Here is a 22,845-nt window from a genome sequence, read left to right on the forward strand (position 1 = left end):
CTTTATGGAAGTGTTGCCGGAAGTACGCCAACAAGCACCTGGAGCACTTCCGGTTGCCTTATACAAGGAGCCAGCAGCCACTACTCCGGGAGCCAGAGTCGAGAGGAGGTAGACGATGCTTTTCCAGAGGAGTGGAGGAAAGACAAAGAAGAGAATTGCATTGTGGTGTGGACTATGTTGTGCTTGTGGGAAATGGGGGAAGGCGTTTCCCACGAGGGTAAAAGAAAAATAAAATCCTATGTGCTCGTACTTGTACATCTGCATCTGTCTGTGTCTGGTTTGGGCGGCAGGAGCACCCTCTGCAAAGAAATAAAGTAAGGTCCAATGGCCAGGGAGGAAAAAAAGAGATCGACAAACATACCTGGGTTGAATGATATGGAAAATCCGGATAACAATGAATTCATAAAATAATTGATTTGACAGAAATGGAAAAAAATTCATACTAAATCTTGCACAATACTTGATCAATCTGTCTATGCAGAGAAGCCATACATTGTCAGCTGTAATTAAAAGTGTTGGTAACTTTATGTATAAAACGCAGCTTGACAAAAGAGGTGATTTGGGTAAGTCACAACTGACCATTTCTCGATCTTTGCACCATTAAACGCCTTCACAATGTGTTAGGTAATACACAGAATTATACATTTCCCTGCTGTTCTGCGTAATGTAATGTTAAATCAAGCTGCATTCACGCAAATCAGAACACATGTAAAAATCACTACCACAATCGTGGAGGACCATCCATATGTTAATTTCAAGTGATATAAGAGTATCAGCACACACGTGACCATGGATGCAAACTGCATTGCAGTAGTGCCACCATAGAGAGAGATGTGGAGAGAGCAAACCAGATGAACATCTTCTTTAACAGGTTTGACCACCCTAACCCACTCTCACCTCGGAGTACTGCACCCTCCACCCACAATTAGGAGAGAGTTTCCCCCCACCCACAATTACAGCAGCCCAGTGTAAGCAGAGAGCTGAGGAGACTTCGTGCCAGCAAAGCAGTGGGTCCAGATGGAGTATCGCCACGACTGCTGAAGGCCTGTGCGTTGGAGCTGGGGAGTCCTCTACAAAGCATCTTCAACCTGAGCCTGGAACAGGGGAGAGTCCCAAAGCTTTGGAAAACATCTTGTATCACCCCAGTCCCAAAGGTATCACGTCCTAGTGAGCTGAATGACTTCAGGCCTGTCGCCCTGATATCACATGTGATGAAGACCATGGAGAGGCTGCTGCTTCACCACCTGAGGCCACAGGTCCGCCATGCCCTCGACCCTCTGCAGTTCGCATACCAGGAGAAGGTGGGAGCGGAGGATACCATCATCTATATGCTACACTGATCCCTCTCCCACTTGGACAGAGGCAGTGGTGCTGTAAGAATTATGTTTCTGGACTTCTCTAGCGCCTTCAACACCATCCAACCTCTGCTCCTTAGGGACAAGCTGACAGAGATGGGAGTAGATTCATACCTGGTGGCATGGATCGTGGACTATCTTACAGACAGACCTCAGTATGTGCATCTCAGGAACTGCAGGTCTGACATTGTGGTCAGCAGCACAGGAGCGCCGCAGGGGACTGTACTTTCTCCGGTCCTGTTCATCCTATATACATCAGACTTCCAATACAACTCGGATTCCTGCCACGTGCAAAGGTTTGCTGATAACACTGCTATCGTGGGCTGCATCTATCTTTGTGGCGAAGTCATAGAGTTAGTATTAGAAAAAAAACAAAATGTCATCATGATTTCCAAGAAAACTACAAACATCCTTCATAAGTGTCATTTTGCAGCTCAGGGTGTTGTAAAATCATGATGTCGTTCATTCTCAAATGTGAACTTGTACTCTTTGCAGTTTCCTTGGAAATCATGATGACCGTTTTGTAGTTTTCTGATACTAATGCTACGGTTTCACCACAAAGATAACCTACCATTTAATAAAACACTAAGGTTTGCGTGTCTAGACCCTCATTGAAAGAAGAATTGAGGGTGTGAGACGCATGATGAGGAGTAAAGGGAGTGGGAATGAGTGTTGGACACTCCATAAATTCTGATGTCCTACACTGAGGCAGCACAAATTCTTTTCCTATTCAGACTTTTAGTGTAATTCCTAGAAGTCATTCCAAGACAGTCGATAAAAACGGGCACTGATCTTGCAATTACGTGAGCTGCGATTTCAAAGTAACCTATAATGAGTATTTTGTGGCCACTGGGAGATGCTCGAGTCAGACTCAAACCCTGAATGACCAAAGTATGCCACAGAAGTCCAAAAAAAAAAAGCAGATTTATTAATGGAGAAATGGTTTCAAGAAGGTATAGGAACAGAGGTTTATATAAAAGGAAAATAACAAACATTAAGCCACACAGGAGCCTGAATGGCCTGCACAGATGCCTGGCCACTACCCTCTTGAACACCATAGGGATGAGCTGGAGTGCAGACTGTTAGCCTGTTCTTCTGACCTCACAAATTCTCTTTTGGCTGAATGGCTGCACATTCCCTCAGACACATAAGCCAAAATCTTCCCAGAAGAGTGAAGGCTGTTAGAGATGCAAAGGGGTCCCAACTTAATATTAAGGCCAATGGTTTTGGAATTGGATATCCAACAAACTCCTACAGGTGTGATGGTCAGGTATCCAGAAACCTCTGGCCATAAAGTGCACAAACCTGTCTTGATATACTCTATATGGACAAAAGCATTGGGATGCCTGACCATTACACCAACAGGGACTTTAATGACATTGCATTCAAATACATAGACTTTAATATGTTATAGTTATAACAGCTTCCACTCTGCTTGGAAGGCTTTCCACAAGATTTTGGAATGTTTCTGTGGGAATTTATGCCCATTCATTTTGTAGAGCATTTTTAAGGTCAAGCACTAATGTTGGACAAGAATGCCAGAGTGCAATCTCCACTCCAGTTCATTCCAAAGGTGTTCAGTGGGGTGGAGGTCCCGGCTCTGTGCGGGCCAGTCAAATTCTTTTACATCAAACTCATCCAACCATGTCTTTATAGACTTTGATCTGTGCACTGGGCCACAGTCATGCAGTGAATAGTTCCACAAAGTTGGAAGTATAGCATTGCCCAAAATGTCTTAGTATGCTGAAGCGTTAAGATTACCCTTCACTAGAAGTAAGGGGCCTAGCCCAAACCCTGAAAAACATCCCCACGCCATTATCCCTCCTTCACCAAACTTCACAGTTGGCACAATGCAGTCAGACAGGTAATGTTCTCCTGGAGTCCACCAAACCCAAACTTGCCCAAAACAGGGGATTCATCACTCCATTGAACACGTTTCCACTGCTCCATAGTCCAGTGGTGAGCTTTGCACCACTTCATCCAACGCTTGGCATTGGACTTGGTGATGTGAGTCTTGCATGCAGCTGGAAACCCATTCCATGATGTTTTTGTGCTTACAATTAATGCCAGTGGAAGTGTGGAACTCTTCAGCTATGGAATCAGCAGAGCATTGGTGACTTTTATGCACCATGCACCTCATGCAGTCATTGACCCCGCTCTGTGACTTTACGTAGTCTTCCGCTTCGTGGCTGAGTTGCTGTTGTTCCTAAACGCTTCCACTTTCCAATAATACCACTTACAGTTGACCATGGAATATCCATCAGGGATGAAATTTCACGAGCCGTCTTATTGCAAAGGTGGCATCCTATGACAGTACCACACCACAAGTCAGTGAGGCATTCAGACCGACCCGTTTTATTTCACAAGTGTTTGTAAATGAGACCCCATGGCTAGGTGTTTGATTTTATACACCTGTGGCAATGGGTCTGATTGAAACACCTGAATTCAATAATTAAATGGTGTGTCCCAATACGTTTGTCCATACAGTGCATAGTACCCCCAAATGTACAGTACAGCTATAGATGATATTAAATGTAGATTTTACATAGCACTGTAATCCAAATTTCTGAAAATGTTTATTTCACGGGCGTCACGGTGGTGCAGTGGTAGCACTGCTGCCTCGCAGTAAGGAGACCCATGTTCGCTTCCTGGGTCCTCCCTGCGTGGAGTTTGCATGTTCTCCCCGTGTCTACGTGGGTTTCCTCCGGGTGCTCCGGTTTCCGTCCAAAGACATGCAGGTTAGGTGCATTGGCGATTCTAAATTGGCCCTAGTGTGTGCTTGGTGCATGTGTGTGGGTGCCCTGCGGTGGGCTGGCACCCTGCCCAGGGTTTGTTTCCTGCCTTGCGCCCCGTGTTGGCTGGGATTGGCTCCATCAGACCCCTGTGACCCTGTAGTTAGGATATAGCGGGTTGGATAATGGATGGATGGATGTTTATTTCACACATCACGAACAGCAGAAGAGGTCTGACCTGCAGAAGGCCAAGTAGCTGATGTTCTTTTGTACAAGTTTTCTCATGCATTGAATTTAGACCGGTTTTTCATTCAGTCTGTTAAAGAAAATGATGCCAAGTTCCGTGGCATAATCAGTTTGTCATTGTCACCTCTTATTTTATTTATTTCCCATTAATTTGTAATTGAATGTTCACGATTTACTGGACAATCATTATCCCCCATTTGAAGATTACAATTCTCAGATGGATATTTGAAATCACAGCCCATTACCTGTCACTTCATGTGTGGGAGGAGATATGTATTGCTGTACTTAAATGACAGCAAGTGCTAAAACAGTGATATAAGGATGCTCTCTTGTTTAAAAATTATTTCAGGAACATCCGTGGCTACTCTTTCTTTTAAAGGAGATTGTGAATGCAGTTTTGCTTGTTACTAACTATTATCAACATTCATGTTCTGTGTTTTCCCACACAGAGTGAACACATTGCGTTACCACCAGTTTAGCCGTTTTTCTAGTTGTAAGCCGAAGTGATATTTTTTTAAGAAGGTGTTGCTCTTTGTTTGAGTCACATTACCAGAAATTTAGGCTGAAATCAAGCCAAACAAATCACCAGGACCATTATGGAGCTTAACGAGAACATATATAAACTCTTGACACATACTGTACTTTTAGGATGTCACTGAAAACTGGAAATTCTGAAATGACTCGAAAATGGCAAATACAATCCCGTTATATAAAAAGGGAGATCAAGTGATTCTGGCTCCTACAGATTGGCTGTGTGGCCATGACGTCCTTTTGACAGCTCTTTGGTCTTGCCCATGGTGGTGGAAAGAATGGAATGGAAGAAATTATGGTCAATGATTTTGTCTAAGTTTGTGCTGGTGATTGTTGGGATTTCATTGTGAACTTCTTGCTTGTGGATTTGTTGAGCTAAGATCTTATTAGCTTTCTCTCCATGTTCATAGTAATGATCTCTTGATTTAAGTATGAGTTGTTCAGTTTCTTTAGTTGTTTAGAGGTTGAGCTCTGAATGCAGAGCCTGCCTTTTCCTATGAAGAGCGTCACTTGGACACCTGGCATGTTCTTGGCCTATTCTAGTAATTTCGTTGATTAGCTCTGATACCTTCTTGGTTTCTAATTTATTTTTGTGGGTTAAAATATGAGATAATCTGTCCTCTTAAGAAGGCTTTTAGGGTTTCCCAGAGTGTTCCTGCAGGGTGTATTTGTCTCTACAAAAACTGATTTGCTTGGATATAAATTCTGTACAGTTCTCGTCTGCTAATAAAAGAGGGTTAAGATGGAATCTGCGAGATGAGTATGTGGGGCATAATGATTTTAGCTCCATAATTAAATGAGCGTGGTTGGAAATAACAATAGTGTTGTACTTACAAAATTTAATCGTAGGCAAGAAGTTGTTATCTACAAAGAAATAATCAATTCTTGAGTAGCAATGGTGCACTAGTGAGTAGAAGGAATATGCTCTTGAGTTTGGGTTTAGAAATCTCCAGGGGTCTGATAAGTTGCGATCAGTTACAAACTGTGTAATTGTGTCTTTGCAGTGTTAGATGTCATCACCCCTGGGGCAGGAGACCTATGTAGGTCTGGATTTAAAGCACAATTAAAGTCCCCATCCATTATAATTTTATGAGTGTTCACATTGGGAATGGATGCAAATACATTTCGCATGAATTCCCAATCATCAACATTGGGTGCATAAATATTTATCAAAATCACTTTACAGTTAAATAAATGACCTATGACAATCAAATATCACCCCTCAGGATCAGATACTACATCTGATACTACAAATGAGACTGTTCTATGTATTAAGATTCCCACACCTCTAGTTTTCTTTGTAAAGCTGGAATGGAATATTTAGCCAGTCCAGTCTTCGTGCAGCCGAAACTGATCCTTGCTTAATAAATAGGTCTCCTGTAAAAATACTATTTTAGTGTTTAGACCTGCTAGGTGAGAGAATACTTTTTTTCTCTTAAATTCGTGATTCAAGTCATAGAAAAGGGTGATCAGGTGATTCTGGCTCCTACAGATTGTGCCCATGACGTCCTTTTGGTCTTGCCCATGGTGGCGGAGAAGATGGAATGGAAGAAATTGAGTCTGTGGACAGATGTGCTTTATACACATCACAAGTTGAGATCAGGAGTATCTTGAATTGATTGACTGATTGTGATCGCCAATCTGTGGGAGCCAGACTGGCTGGGTTGTAGGGGATCAAATACTTATGTCTCTCAATGACATGCAAATCAATTTATAACTTTTATGTAATGTGTTTTTTTTCTGGATTTTTGGTTGATATTCTGTCTCTCTCCATTAAAATGAAATTATCATAAAAATTAGAGACTGTTCATTTCTTTGTAAGTGAGTAAACTTACAAATTCAGAAGGGAATCAAATACTTATTTCTCCCACTGTATATACAACCACAACATAGGAAAACTGAATACAGCACTCTGTCAGTCGCTTAAAGGCTTCCACCACAATGAACATGACAGAGAGAAGCTTGCCTGAGATATTCCAGACCTGTTGGTCAGTTTACTAAGAAGTGACAACAGGTAGATGATATAAACTAATGGAAAAAAAACCAAAAAAGTTCAGAGCAAATACACAGCATTGGTCCTCATCAAAGGGTACTAATATAGTCTGTGCATCGTATTCATCACTTTTGAGCTTTAATATGTTTGTCACATCAAAGCACATTTTAATAACAACTCAGTGATATGAATTGTTTTGCGTGTCATTTAGCTGGTTTGGCTGCATTTCCCTACTTGGTTAAAGGTGTTGCCATTTCTCACTTTCTCTGAAATGTTGCATACACACGGGTCAGAGTTGTCATACATATATGCACGTCACCCCAACAAGTTTTCTTTTATAAAATCCAATGTGTGCTTGGGAAGTTGTGTATGCACATTTCAAGCCTTTTTTTGTGCATAGGCAAGTTTTATAAATGAGACCTATATGGTGAATAGGATATAGTAAGTGGTGGGCACGAGATAGTAAGTGGTGGACTCAAGATAGTAAATAGTGCACAGGAGATAGTATATGGTGGTCACAAGATAGAAACTGGTGGGCATGAGATAATAAGTGGTGAGTATGAGATAGTAAGTAGTGAGCTCAAGGTAGTAAATAATACACTCGAGATAGTATATGGTGGTCACAAGATAGAAACTGGTGGGCATGAGATAATAAGTGATAAACACAAGATGGTAGGTGGTGGTCACAAGATAGCAAGTGGTGGGCATGAGATAATAAGTGGTGAGTATGAGATAGTAAGTAGTGCGCTCAAGGTAGTAAATAATACACTCGAGATAGTATATGGTGGTCACAAGATAGTAACTGGTGGGCATAAGATAATAATAGGTGAACATGAGATTGTAAGTGGTGGGCACAAGATAGTAAGTAGTGCACATGAGATAGTATGTGGTGGTCATATGATAATAAGTGGTGGGCACGAAGTAGTATGTGGTGCAATCAAGATAGTAAATAGTGCACTCAAGATAGTATATGGTGGTCACAAGATAGAAACTGGTGGGCATGAGATAATAAGTAATAAACACAAGATGGTAGGTGGTGGTCACAAGATAGTAAGTGGTGGGCACGAGATAGTAAGTGGTGGACTTAAGGTAGTAAATAGTGCGCTTAAGATAATATATAGTGTTCACAAAATAACAAGTGGTGGGCATGTGATATTAAATGGTGAGCATGAGATAGTGGTGGGCATGAGATAATAAGTGGTTGGCATGAGATAGTAAGTGGTGAGCATGGAATAGTAAGTGGTGCGCTCAAGGTAGTAAATAGTATGTTTGAGATAATATATAGTGATCACAAGAGATTAACTGGTGGGCCTGAGATAATAAGTGGTGACCATGAGATGGTAAGTGGTGGTCATGAGGCAGTAAGTGGTGGGCACGAGATAGTAAGTGGTGGACTTAAGGTAGTAAATAGTGCGCTTAAGATAATATATAGTGTTCACAAGATAATAAGTGGTGGGCATGACATATTAAATGGTGAGCATGAGATAGTAAGCGGTGGGCATGAGATAATAAGATGGTGAACACGAGATAATAAGTGGTGGTCACAAGATAGTAAGTGGTGGTGGGCATGAGATAATAAGTGGTGGGCACAAGATAGTAAGTGGTGAGCATGGGATAATAAATGGTGCACTCAAGGTAGTAAATAGTGTGCTTGAGATAGTATATAGTAGTCACAAAAGAGTAACTGGTGGGCCTAAGATAATAAGTGGTGAACATGAGATGGTAAGTGGTGGTCTCGAGACAGTAAGTGGTATGCACCAGATGGTGTCATTTTCTTTTTTTTTACTAGGAAACAAAGTGCCCTCAGGGTCTCCGTAGTGTTTTGGGTATATAGCACCAAAAATAGGGGACAACCCAAAAAGCTCAGCCTACTATATAACTGCTGTAGACATCACGACAAATCAAATGGCATATCATATGTGAGGGTTTTCTCATACTGGTGAGTCAGGTGGCACCAGACAAACAAAAAAGAAAACTGAAGTGATTTTAAAGCATTCCGAAGTAATTCTTATGAACACAAAAAGCACAACCAAGTAAAGCTTTTCAATGTCACTTTATGTATTTCACACGCAAATGAACGTACATATGGCACCTACGGTGTATGCTTCCCTGCAGTAGGTCTTCTGTGTGAAACCTTATATTTCCCATCCCTTGACAGGTGCCTTTGGAAGGAGATAATCAATGTAATTAACTTCACCCGTCAGTGGTTTTAATGTTGGGGCTGATCAATGTATATAAAGAACTTGGAAAATGTTTGCTAGGCCACCACTCCACCTGCCAGTCTTATGTCTAAACTGAACCAGGTAATTTTAAGATTTCATTTCACATAAAAATTATCTTGCTGCATGGACAGATAATTTCACTTGTATTAAGCCATTTTCTCCTCAAATTCAGTGTTTATTTCTTATATTTTAGCTATCCTTTCTTGCAGTGTAATCTCTGTATATATGAAGCAATAATATGACGTCTGTCAGCCTGGCATTCATACCGAGGCGTAATTTTGTTCGGCATTCACAATATGCAAAGAACAAAGGCATGTGGTTGACCTATGATACCAAATCTTGTGTCAGACGTCTGTGCATCACGCGGTCCAAAACAGGGCAGGAATGTTCAATGAAGAAAGGCAACAAGACACACAAGGAAAGACGGATGTAAGGAATATCCTGTAAACAGAGGTTCATAAATGAACAACGCGATCGAAACACACAGACTTATAACTGTACTATTAAGCTCCTGTTATAATTAACGTGTGTTTCAATATGCTAGTATAATAATAAAATATGAACTTTTCCAAGAGTGTGAATACTTTTTATAGATGCTCTATATACAGTATTAGATAACGAGACAGCAGACCTATAATGTACAAGATGCATTTCTAGATTCTTTAAAACAGAATGCAGTGATGTTTTTCAGTTTGACACACACATGTTTTAGGAACAAGTTGAATTGTACAGTGCCAATTGCTTTCTTCTACTTTAGTAATTAATTATAATATTTTAATGGAGTGTATGTTGGTAAATTATGAAGCGTTAGCTAAAACATTTAAATTACAAAAATGCTTTAAGTCATTTTAAGGAATGCAGGAAAATAGCAATTTACCCATTGTACTTTGAGTTGCTTGCTGGCTTAAAGACAGCACAAATGTCGCTTGGCTGCCCACAATTAACAAACCCAAAATGATGTCACATACTGTAGCTCTGTTAACCAAGTGAAAAGACTTAATGAAAAAGCGGAGATTATTAAATCTTTTCGGATCTTCCTAAGTAGTCAGGAAGTATATAGAAAAATCTTGGCTTTTGAACAGTAGTGTCAGAGATGACTGCTGCATGTGTCATAAACTGAATGTATGACATAAAAATTGAAGAACTTATATCAGGTGGACCCGATTGTATATTGGAATCAAGCTGGCTGATTCTTTTAAATCTTTAAATCACGTACTGATACTTAAAAAAGCTAAAGGTTAAAGGAAGAAGGGAGGAAACAATGAAGGATGGTTACCTTGAAATGAAATATTACTAACTGACAGACATTACATTGAGAGAAAAGGTGTGGGGTCTCATTTATAAAACTTTGTGTGATTTCGAGCAAAGAAAATATGCATACTCTGAGAAACATGCATACGTCAAAAAAAAAAATGATTTTGATAACTTGGCGTACACACATTTCTATGCCGTTTAGAAATCACAATACATCTTCAATGTACCTCAAACCCCACCTGATTCCACTCTGATACAACCCTATATGCACTAAGCTAATCAACCTCATACATATGCAATCACAATGCTCCAGCTCTTCATTGGCTGGTAGTGCAGCCACATGATGCATCCAGTAGTGCGAGATAGAAAATCTCATCACTAAATCAGAGGCACATAAAGAACCTTTATTTAGTGGCCTAAGAATGGGTGTCATCAACAAGCGCAAATATGTTGAATGGCAACATGTTATTCGTATTTCAGGGAACCCGCATGAAATGCATGTGCTCCAAATAACAATATAGTATTTACTTTAGTCTATACAACTTTAAGCAACTGACACGCAGGTAAACAGACTTGAGCTGAGAAAACTTTGTGCAGCGGTGGGGGATGTGATAGCAGGCTGCTTGCTGCTTATCGACACATTTACAAGGCAAAAGACACTGATGGAGAGGTGCGAAGGGATTTAAGGTGGGACGGATTTACGAGTTTTTTCGTAGGCTTTGGTAATTCTAGTGTTAAAGCTGAAAGTCTACACTTCAATCACATAATGATTGCTTTATTTGAAATTCATTTTGGTGGCGTACAGAGCCAAAATTATGAAAATTGTGTCACTATCTAAATACATATGGACCTAAATGTATATACAGTATGGAGTCCACAATGTTTCTGTAAACACTATTTGCTGCTGTCATGCTGGTGTACTGATACAGATGTGAAAATGACAGTAAGATGTCCATCCATCCATCCATTATCCAACCCGCTATATCCTAACTACAGGGTCACGGGGGTCTGCTGGAGCCAATCCCAGCCAATATAGGGCACAAGGCAGGAAACAAACCCCAAGCAGGGCACGAGCCCACCACAGGGTACACACCCCCACACACCCAAACACCAAGCACGCACTAGGGACAACTCAGAATCGCCAATGCACCTAACCTGCATGTCTTTGGACTGTGGGAGGAAACCGGAGCACCCGGAGGAAACCCACACAGACACGGGGAGAACATTCAAACTCCACACAGGGAGGACCCAGGACACGAACCCAGGTCTTCCTATTTCGCAACCGTGCCGCCCTTAGCAAGATATACAGTATAACTTAATTGTTACGTTTCAGGCGTTGAGCACTTAAATTGATAAAAGCAATTTTACCTTTCTATTTTCTCTCAGTGTTTTCTTTACTTTTATTTCTCTCTCCTTGTGTTCCCATAGTACTGCATTTCAAAAATTAAATCCTGGTTTTCTTCGAATTTTTATAAATTAAACAGTGACAAAACCAAAATTGGTTCAAAATCATCATTATCCAAAACCAATAATCTTTCTCTTATTATTGATAACTCTGTTGTTTCTCCATCATCTCAGGTCAAGAGTCTGGGTGTCATCCTTGACAGTACTCTATCTTTCCAATGTCACATTAATAACATCACCCGGTCTGCTTACTTCCACCTACGTAATATTAATCGCATTCGCCCCTCCCTCACTCCTCATACCACTGCCATTCTTGTTCATAGTCTTGTCACTTCTCGGCTGGACTACTGCAATTCACTCCTCTTTGGTCTCTCTAATAAATCTCTTCATAAGCTTCAGTTAGTCCAGAATTCTGCAGCACGTATCATCACTTGAACCCCATCTTTTCAACATATTACTCCGGTCTTGCAGCAGCTTCATTGGCTCCCGATCAAGTTTCGTATTGATTTTAAGATTCTGCTATTAACATTTAAGGCCATCCATAACCTCGCTCCTCCATATCTGTCTGACCTCCTTCATGTTGCCATTTCATCCCGTAACCTTAGATCCTCTTCCTCCACCCATCTGACCGTCCCTCCCGCCTGTCTAACCACCATGGGGAGCAGAACTTTCAGCCGTTCTGCTCCCAAGCTCTGGAATTCATTACCTGCAGATCTCCGAAATATCAAATCATATTCATCCTTCAAATGTAAACTTAAAACACATCTGTTTAAAATGGCTTTTTCTTTTTCCTCCTGATTATAGTGGTTTTGTTTGGTTTTAATTTTTAGATTTTCTGATGTTTTAAGTTGTTTATAATTGTGTCTTTTATTAATTTATTTATTTATTGTTTGTTTGTTTGTTTGTTTGTTCGGTGTCCTTGAGTTCTCTCAAAGGCGCCTTGTATAAATAAAATGTATTATTATTATTATTATTATTATTATTATTATTAGTGTTACGTATTTCTCTAATAGATTAGAGGAAATGGGACACGGCAACCACAAAATGTTTAAAGTGCATGAACTAAAGGAAATTAGGGGTGGATCTTTAGAAAGAAACCCTGTGGGTGGAGCCTTTTCAGTGGAGGATTTTGCTGACATCCACTACAAACCTTTTACTGTGTTGTCGCTCCCAGACGTATGTTCTCATTTGGGAAAAACCATCTGGACCCATGAGACTATAATTGACCTAACATACAAAACATGTATGAGCAGACAAATCTGGAAAAAACTGAAGTAGATAAAATGGAGAATGTGTATATGGTAACTGGGAATTGATCTGAACCAAACCTCCTGGAGTAAATTGCTGATACGAGGGACGTTCAAAAGGTTTCTGCACTTTTATTTTTTCATTGGAAATGGTGAAGGTGGGAAGAGTAGTAATTGGTCGTGTCTGAGAGCGTCATGAGACTAGTTCTCTCTAGCAAGCCAGCTGCCCTGGCAGTTTACTATAAGAGTTGTATGTGAAGATGGCTATGAAACTTATAAATTGCACCAAAGAAGAACAGCTTTCTGTCATATGCTTTTTGTGGGCAGAAGGTGTGCTGGGAGCACAAATTCATCTCCGCATGCGTGCCCACCTGACAAGTTGTTTTGCCTGCCTAAGGTAAGGTCATCCCTGATGGAGGATTGCAGGAATCGTGGGAAAGAGGGGTCCTTTCATCGGATTGGCTGGTTCAGCTGTGGAATGGCCAACTGGGGGAGGCAGCTTGATGGCTGAGGTCTTCAAGACTCTAAACAAATCCAAATCATGGGATATCATCTACTGTTAAATTCTGCTCCATACTTGTAAATCTTTTATTTTTATACTGTATTGAGGATTTGTCCTGTTCTGTGTATTGTATTGTATTGTATTGTATTGACCCCCTTCTTTTGACACCCACTGCACGCCCAACCTACCTGGAAAGGGGTCTCTCTTTGAACTGCCTTTTCCAAGGTTTCTTCCATTTTTTTCCCTACAAAGGTTTTTTTGGGAGTTTTTCCTTGTCTTCTTAGAGAGTCAAGGCTGGGGGGCTGTCAAGAGGCAGGGCCTGTTAAAGCCCATTGCGGCACTTCTTGTGTGATTTTGGGGTATACAAAAATAAATTGTATTGTATTTAGCTTCTTTGAACTGAATACTGCGCCCACACTTCACAAACACACAAAATCATCTCTCATACTATGTTTGTTTTAGTCATTGTTATCTGCATGATACACTTGACCAGTTTGATAGGGCATGTGGAACACAGCTGTTCAATGAACATCATGGCACCAGGGGCCGCTTTTACAATTGCATTCATAAATTTAACCAAACAGATGGTGCCCACATATGAACTGTTGCACTGGCTGGTTTTTGGCCTGATGTCTGTGAGCAGCAGATTGAGTATAACAGTACAGCAGTGAAATTTAATGCAGGGAAATAACACAATAGGTAAAAATTGAAATTTGCAAGCCTTTGGTACGTATGTCTTCTGCGAGGCATTGCCTATGACGACTGCCCAGAAATGTTTTAAAGAGATATAATTAACAGTTTGTTGTGATATGTATTTGTTTCAGCAGCAACCCAAGCTTTTCCCGGTTGGTCTCCCATCCAAGTATGGACCAGGCCCAAAACATGGTTAGCTTCAGAAAGTTGACCTCTTACGCAGTGCATGTGGTATGGTTGCTAGCATAAAAAAGTAAATCAAAAAGTAAAGGCAATTTTAAAAATTGGTCATGATGGCTTATGGGTAGTTTGACCACGTACAGCACAGTACTCTGCCATTTGTCTAATTTAAGCTAAGGTCAAATGAACATGGATGCTCCACTATAGGATTTTGCATCATTGTTAAATAATATGCCGTAGTGAAATTTCTTTGTGCAGAGGGAGTGAAACCTGGTGAAATTCACCGAAGAGTGTTAGCTCAGTACGGATGTGAAAACAGCATGACTCAATGAAAAGTTCATTATTGGATAGTGTTACGACCTACTTTAGATCTATTTGGTAAACTAAGCATGTTCTCCTTAATTTGGTGCAGATGACTTAATTGGGTCCTGCCCTAATTACTCGCCTATTGAATTGCACACTGTTATTAAATCCTCTGGGTTTATGGGTGGGGTGTAAGTATAGGAGGGGAAAGAGAGAGAGAATGAGTGTGTGTGTGTGCGTGTGTGTGCGTGTGTGTGTGTGTGTGTGTGCGTGCGTGTGCGTGTGTGTGCATGTGAGAGAGGAGAAGGATTTGGGTTTAACAGAGCAAGGTATGTAGAGTTAGGACTCGATTGTTCTGTCTTTAGGTTTGTTTCTTTTAGTTTGTTAAAAGAAATGTAACTGTTCTAAGCTCACCATTCAGGTGGTAAATGTGGCTAGAGTATCTAGATGCATAAACTTAGTTTAGCTAGATAGCGACATTAGTGTTGTCGTCCTACCTTACTTTTGCTTTGTGCGTAACTGTTTCCATATCTTTTGATTTTTTTTTCTTTTTGACAATACTAGGGGGTTTCACCCCCTGCTCGCTTCACTCGCCAAACCCCCGGCCTTCGCTATGTGCCAGCCACTTCGCTTCTCTGCCGCTCACGTATGTGGATTTCACTTTCACCAAATTTTTTAATTATCACAGATATGCCTCCTCATTGGGAAGAAACACTACTTTTCCCTGATGGCAACATGAATTAGACAATCTACAAGTTTCTGACTTAAAGTTTCGAACCAAACAATATCTACATACTTCTGTCATATCACCTATGTCCATATATTAGATCTTTTTTCGCTGTTCCGTTATTTCACTGAGTAATAATTTCTATTTGTTTGCACTAATGCGGTCTTTACTATCAGTTTTTTGAGACTTTTGAATTTTAGTACTTTCATAATCTCTAACCTGCTCTGCACGTGTATCGCACCAACGTTTTTGAACCTCTTTACAACCTTCTACTTTGTCTTCTACTCTTTGTCTTTTATTTCCAGCCCCGAACATGGTTAAGTCTCTTGGCTCAAAGTCTCGTCTTGCGGCACATGTAATTATCTCTCTGCAAAAGTCACGTCTCATCCCAGTATTTTTTTATATAATAGAGAGAAATGGAGTGTGTTTTTATTTACCTGGTTTAGTTTTTTTTTGTGTTTTGCGTCCCTCTCACTTGTGTGCGGCCTATTTATGTACACCTAGGCCATTGGTAGGCCGTAACAATAGAAAGATTTAAAGCGGGAAGAACAAGTGTCACCAACGAAACTCGAACTGGTCAAGCACTAATATCGCAAACACAAGCTCACATTGACATGCCCAAAGTCTTCATCAGAAAACACAGATGGATCATGTTGTCTGCCATTGCTGCACATTTGGATATCAACCTATGGATGTGCACATGCCATAGTACATGATGACCGGGGGTACTGTAAAATTTTTCTCATGAGTGATACCCAAACAACATTCTTACCTGCCACAAGCCAACATCATTCAGTGAATTTCACCAAGTTTCACTCCCTCTGCCCAAACACAATGCGTTGTTCAACAACGGTCCAATCCTGCACCGGGGGTCCATGTTCATAATAACAGTGGGAGGTCAAGCTTTTAGTTACAGGGCCCCTAAACTGTGGAATGGTGTGCTTGCTACTATAAGAGATGCCCCTTCGGTCTCAGCTTTTAAATCCTGACTGAAGACTCACAAGTTCAGTTTAGCATACCCTGACTAGAGCTGCTGATTAACTGTACAGACTACATCTCTGTTGTCAGTCATTAGCACTTAAACATAAGTAACATGATAGTTAGAATTGGATACTAACTCTCACCTATTCTGTTTCTCTTCTTGGTACTCAAATGTGGCACTTGGTGCCACGGCCCACCTGCCAAGTTGTTTTGCCTGCCTAAGGTAAAGTCATCCCTGATGGAGGATCGCAGGAATAGTGGGAAAGAGGGGTCCTTTCATTGGATTGGCTGGCCCAACGCTGTTTCAGCCGTGGAATGGCCAAATGGGGGAGGCAGCTTGATGAATGAGGTCTCCAGGACTCTAAACAAATCCAAATCATATTATGGGATATCATCTACTGTTAAATTCTGCTCCGCACTTCTAAAGTTTTTATTTTTATACTGTATTGAGGATTTGTTCTGTTCTGTGTATTGTATTGTATTGACCCCTTTCTTTTTGACACCCACTGCACACCCAACATACCTGGAAAGAGGTCTCTCTTTGAACTACCTTTCTTAAGGTTTCTTCCATTTTTTCCCTACAAGGTTTTTTTTGGGAGTTTTTCCTGGTCTTCTTAGAGAGTCAAGGCTGGGGGGCTGTCAAGAGGCAGGGCCTGTTAAAGCCCATTGTGGCACTTCTTGTGTGATTTTGGGCTATACAAAAGTAAATTGTATTGTATTGTATGTTCATTTGACTTTGGCTTCAACTAAGCCAACTGCAGAGCACTTCCCTGTTCGGATTCTATTTACCCATAAGCAATCATGTACATGTGGCTTTGTGTCAGCTTCTGTCTCTTTCGTTTACCATTGTGATGGAAGGCCAGGGCTGTATGGAAGGACCAAGGGAGAGACCACATTGGGGTCATTATGCTCCCCAAGACACTAGAGGGTAGCCCCCCCACCCCCCCGGGTTACTACGTTACCTCGGATCCTTGAAGGAGATGTCGGAATTGTAGTTTGGAGCAGCCCTGTTGGGCTCCATGGGCATAGCCAGAGGGTCTTTAGAGTAACCACTTCCACCACACCTTGAAGTGCAGCCTGAGGAAGGTCAAGAAACATCTGGAGCACTTCCGGGTGTACTATAAAAGGAGCCGCCTCACCATTAGTCAGGGAGCCATAGTCAGGAGGAGGTGGACAAAGATGGTGGGAGGAGGAGTGGAGGCATAGAAGAGAGAAAGAAGGCAATGCTTCCCCACTTAAATAAAGGCGTGTTGTTTGGCAAAGCTTGCGTCTCAGCCTGTCTGTGTCGGGGTTGGGAAGCCGTACACACCCTGGTGGTCCACACCATGTAATTTTCAAATTGACTTTACTTTCTGATTTACCCTCATATCATCACTTTCTAACTGTACTGAGTCATGTAGCTGAACCAAAAACCTTTAAGACGTATCTGGATGGGCTATTGAGACAGCTTAGCTATTAGCCAAACGAACAAGTGGCAAACGAACTGAGTTGTCTCCTCTCATCTGTCAAGTTTCTATGAAGTGCTTGACCGTAATGATATAGCAACACTATTAAAAAGCACATACCAAAATCCACAAGTTTGATTCCTCCGTCTGTAGTCAACAGGATGTTGTTGCCTTTGACGTCACGGTGGATTGTCTTGTTGCTGTGTAAATGCTGAAGACCCTACAAAATACATAAAAGGAAATCAACACCTTCTACTGAAATCAATCTTCAATGATTCTCTTTACCATTTGTGTTCAATGCATGCAGTTACTCTTCATCTCTCCACCATCACCAATCCTACTTCATTCAGATCAGAAATAGCTGGGCACAAGATGACGCACTGGGGAGGCCTAATTTGGAGAACCATGTGCAGTTTTGGTCTCCAGGTCACAAAATGGACATAGCAGCATTAGAGAAAGTCCAGAGAAGAGCAACTAGGCTGATTCCAGGGCTACAGGGGATGAGTTATGAGGAAAGATTAAAAGAGCTGAGCCATTATAGTTTAAACAAAAGAAGATGAAGAAGAGACCTGACTGAAGTGTTTAAAATTATGAAGGGAATTAGTCCAGTGGATCAAGATGGTGACATTAAAATGAGTTCATCAAGAACACAGGGACACCGTTGGAAACTTGTTAAGGGTAAATTTCACACAAACTTTAGTAAGTTTTTCTTCACACAGAGAACCACAGACATGTGGAATAAGTGACAAAGTAGTGTGGTAGACAGTAGGACTTTAATGACTTTCAAAACTCGACTTGATGTTATTTTAGAAGAATTCAGTGGACAGGATTGGGGAGCTTTGTTGGGCTGAATGGCCTGTTCTCGTCCAGATTGTTCTAACATTTAAAAGGCAGGAACCGGCCATGGACAGATTCATTTCAGGGCACACACACACACACATACACTCAAACCCAGTCATACTGGGCCAATTTAGAGATGCCAGTTCAACTTTTGTGCAGGTCCCTATTGAAACCAAGCAAACTCAAATTCATTAATCCGTGTCATGAATTATCACACATATTTGACTTCAGCTGGTACTTTATACCCATAATGCTTTTTTTTTGCCTTACTGACCAATTCATGGAACACATTACACACATTTTCTTTTAATTCAAAGGATTTCTATTCTCTGTTTGAGGTTTTAAACAAATGGAAGCATTCATCATTCTGTGAACCTCCTGGCTCATTTTCTTGTCAGAAAGTCTGTATTTGAACTGAGCAGATAAGCAAGAAATAAATGTATGAAAGTAGGAACAACAGTAAAAATACTATTATGCCCTTTTTTTATCTGGCTGCTGGAGATGAATGCACCTTGTAGCGTCTTCAACAGAGAGTCTGCATCTGACATTAACATTCCTTATAGGAGGTGTCATTTCTAATTATTTTATTCAGATAAGTCACAGTGGGATTGACAAGAATGAAAACGAGAGCTGGTTCGTATAACATTTCTGTCTGTTAAAAAGATAACACCTTCAAGTTAATGGAAAAGCTTCACATTCATGTTAAAGCTTCATAAATAGTATTTAACATTCTTAAATCGAAATGAAGTGAGTATGATAACATTCAGTGTGGAAGGCTCTATATAAATTAAACATTAAGTTTAACTCATAGTCGTGTCTTGAACCTTTTGTTGTTGATAGGTTGAATACCAAATATATATATATGTACTATATATATATATATATATATATATATATATATATATATATATATATATTGTCACACATGTGCACATGGGAGGCATCTAAAAGGCTCAAAAGACGGTAATTCCATACCAAACCAGGGGACAGAAGAGTGCAGTAATCCCTGTTCCTTTCTGTTGACAGACCGATCACGGGAAATCCCGCTTGGGCCCAAAGACGTCACTTCCGGTTGTGGTCCCAAGACGACACTTCCGGCCTTGAGGACGTCATTCTGGGTCCAGCCACGTTACTTCCGGTCTCGGCCCGAGGACGTCACTTCTGGTTCCTCTCTGATGACATAATTTTCTGCTCCCCTCTATATAACCACCATGTTTGCCTTTTTATTTTGTTCTTGGTTGTGGATTCGTCTGTGCCACTTGTACCAGATCTTTTGCTACAATTTTGGCAGATAATTTCAAGTGTACGGGCAGCTGCTTCCAAACCTTTTTCCTGTGTTGTCTCAATCATTTTACTATATATATATATATATATATATATATATATATATATATATATATATATATATAGTAGCAGATAAAGCTTTTGTCCACCTCTTGAACCCTCAGGTACCACTCCAAACACCAGATGAAAGTACAATAACTATTTATTTTGTACTCACGTGCACAAAGCACCCTCCACTCCACACTATTCATACATCTATCAATTACTCACAATAATACTCTCTCCTCCTCGCCCAGACACTTAGCCACCCTACCTCCCAGCTCAGCTCACCGTCTGGGCTTTCCCAAAGTCCTTTTGTATCCCCTGACCCGGAAGTGGTTCCTGTCCAAAACCCACAAGTCCTTATTCCTTCTGGGTCAGGGTAAACAGTCCTTTTCTTCACCCCGGGAGCACGTTGTTTCTTCTTATCATGTGATCATGACGCACTTCCGGGTTATAGGGCACATAAGAGCCCACGAGCCCCCCTACAGCGACTCCCGGTGGCCCCCAAGGTATCCAGCAGGGCTGTGTGTAGAAACTACAAAGTCCATGAGGCCCTGCTGGAACTCGGGGCACGTTCATGCTGTCCGGAGAGCTCCTCCTGGCAGCCTGGGGGTGAGGGCCGGAATAAGAAGCCGGCAATCCACCACAATATATATATATATACTGTATATATATATATATATATATATACTGTATATATATATATATATATATATATATATATATATAGTGAGATATGGCCGGCCATTCGTCCCGGCCACTACCCCCAGGCCGCTAGATGGAGCCCTCCCTGTAGCATGGAAGTGCCCTGAAGACCAGCAGGGAATTATGGACAATGGAGTTTTTATTCCCAACCCTGCTGGACACCGTGGGGCACACCAGAGGACACTGCAGGGAGGCTCAAGGACTCTTATGTGCCCTATAACCCGGAAGTGCGTCATGATCACATGACAAGAAGAAACGACGTGCTTTCGGGTTGAGGAAAAGGACTTTTACCCTGACCCGGAAGTCATAAGGACTTGTGGATTGTTGGACAGGAACACCTCCGGGTCAGGGGGTATAAAGGACTCTGGGAAACAATAGACGAGTGAGCTGAGCTGGGTGGAAGGGTGGCGACGCGTCTGGGAGAGGAGGATTGGATTATTGTATTATTGGTGATTATTTATGAGTATTGTGGAGAGAAGGGTGCTTGGTGCACATTATTATTATAAAATAAATAATAATTGGATTTTTATCTGGTGTCTGACGTCTGATCTGAGGGTTCAAGGGGTCGACAGTGCCTCAATCATTCACAATATATATTTATATATACATATATTTATAAATTGTGAACCTCATGCGCATGGGAGGCAGCTAAAGGGCTTAAAAGAAGGCAATTCCTGGTCAGACCAGGGAAGACGGCACTTCCGGTCCCACCCTAGAAGATGCCACTTCCGGTTTGCAGCGCCAGATGATGCCACTTCCAGCCCCACCCCCTGATAACATCACTTCCATTTCCACCCCCATATGACCTAATTTCCATTTCCCATCCCAAGATCCTACCTCTTCCTGCTGTTCAACTATATACTAACGTGTGCAGTTCTGTTTTGGACTCTTGTCTGTAAAGAACATTTTTTTCTCAAACTTATTTCTAATATGAGAGATAACGGGAGGCTGCCCCAAACCTTTTTGTGTGTCTAGGCATGATTATTTACCATTATATATATTCTTTATGGGGAGACATATGGGGAGATTTCTCAGGTCAATAATCAGAAACAGAAAATCAACACTTTGGGAAATGTCTGCTGTAGCAGAATGAGAGCAGCAGCAAGCTATGGAATTAAGTAACGTGTTTAATTAACAGCAAGAATTGGCTTCTCATTAAGAAACTGGTTGGAGTTTGAAGCCCCAGTTTAGCTGGTCATCTGTTGGCTAGTTTCAAGTCTCATTTCTGTTTGGCTGCCATTTAATGAAGAAACAAATCAATTCAAAGGACGGAATCCCTAAAATCAGGGCTATTAAAAGGAAGGGAAAAGGAGTTAATTAGCAGAGAAAATGGGTCACTGATTAGGAAAAGGGTTAGAATGAAAACCTGCAGCCACTGCGGCCCTCCAGGCCTGGAGTTTGACACCTGTGCCTTAGATGGCGCAGGATGTTTCGGCGGCATTTTGGGGCTTTAACCGTTAAACTGCCACATACTTGGGGGTTAATGTATCCCTGGATGCCAAATACTTTTTTTCTGCACTTTAAGTAAACGTCACAATTCACAAAGAAAAAGTGAAATTTTAATGGAACACATTTTTTTTCATGCAAAGAGCATCACAATTACTGCAACACTGATCATTTTATACACTGCTAATGAACTGTAAAAACTATTTAAAAAACTACTGGAACAATATGTACAAAGTGCAACTGACGCCATGGATGTAAATCACTGAGCCAACTGCGCTTAAACTAGCTACACGAAAGCACACAGAGGTAAGCGCTGATGCTTGCAGGCTAGTCTTAGTGCAGCTTGGGTCACAGAATTGCACACAAACACAGGAGATTGTAGGGACAGGAACTTTATTCAAACACTTCAAACAAACATGTCTCTTTCAGAAGTTAAAGATTAAACAATAGACAAACATCATAGGGGAGAACAACGGGAGCGGGACCTGCAACAGGACCAGAGGATGTCTGGGGGAGGAGAGAGAAACAAAGCAATCAGCCAAAAAGGACAGGCGCTGTTCAGGCTTTTAAGTAAGCGTAGCGTCACGCGAGAAGCCGCAATCGAGAAGACGCGATTTATGTATTTTTATGGTGGAGATTCCAGCCTTGTCCCGATGCGCACACACTCACAAACAGAGACAAAGCAAACTGGTAATCAAATGGCAAATAAAGAA

General features: G+C 41.2%; 1 protein-coding gene across 1 annotated transcript in view; it reads right to left on the reverse strand.

The window, feature by feature from the left end:
• Positions 1 to 22,845, reverse strand: part of myo3a (myosin IIIA) — a 458,747-nt gene that overhangs the window by 345,242 nt on the left and 90,660 nt on the right. Inside the window, exon 5 of the mRNA XM_051929020.1 lies at positions 17,936 to 18,035. Within this exon, the coding sequence (XP_051784980.1) occupies positions 17,936 to 18,035 (100 nt within the window). The remainder of the gene's footprint in view (positions 1 to 17,935; positions 18,036 to 22,845) is intronic.

The sequence above is a fragment of the Erpetoichthys calabaricus genome, chromosome 6, assembly GCF_900747795.2.
Source record: "Erpetoichthys calabaricus chromosome 6, fErpCal1.3, whole genome shotgun sequence".
NCBI classification, from domain to species: Eukaryota; Metazoa; Chordata; class Cladistia; order Polypteriformes; family Polypteridae; genus Erpetoichthys; species Erpetoichthys calabaricus.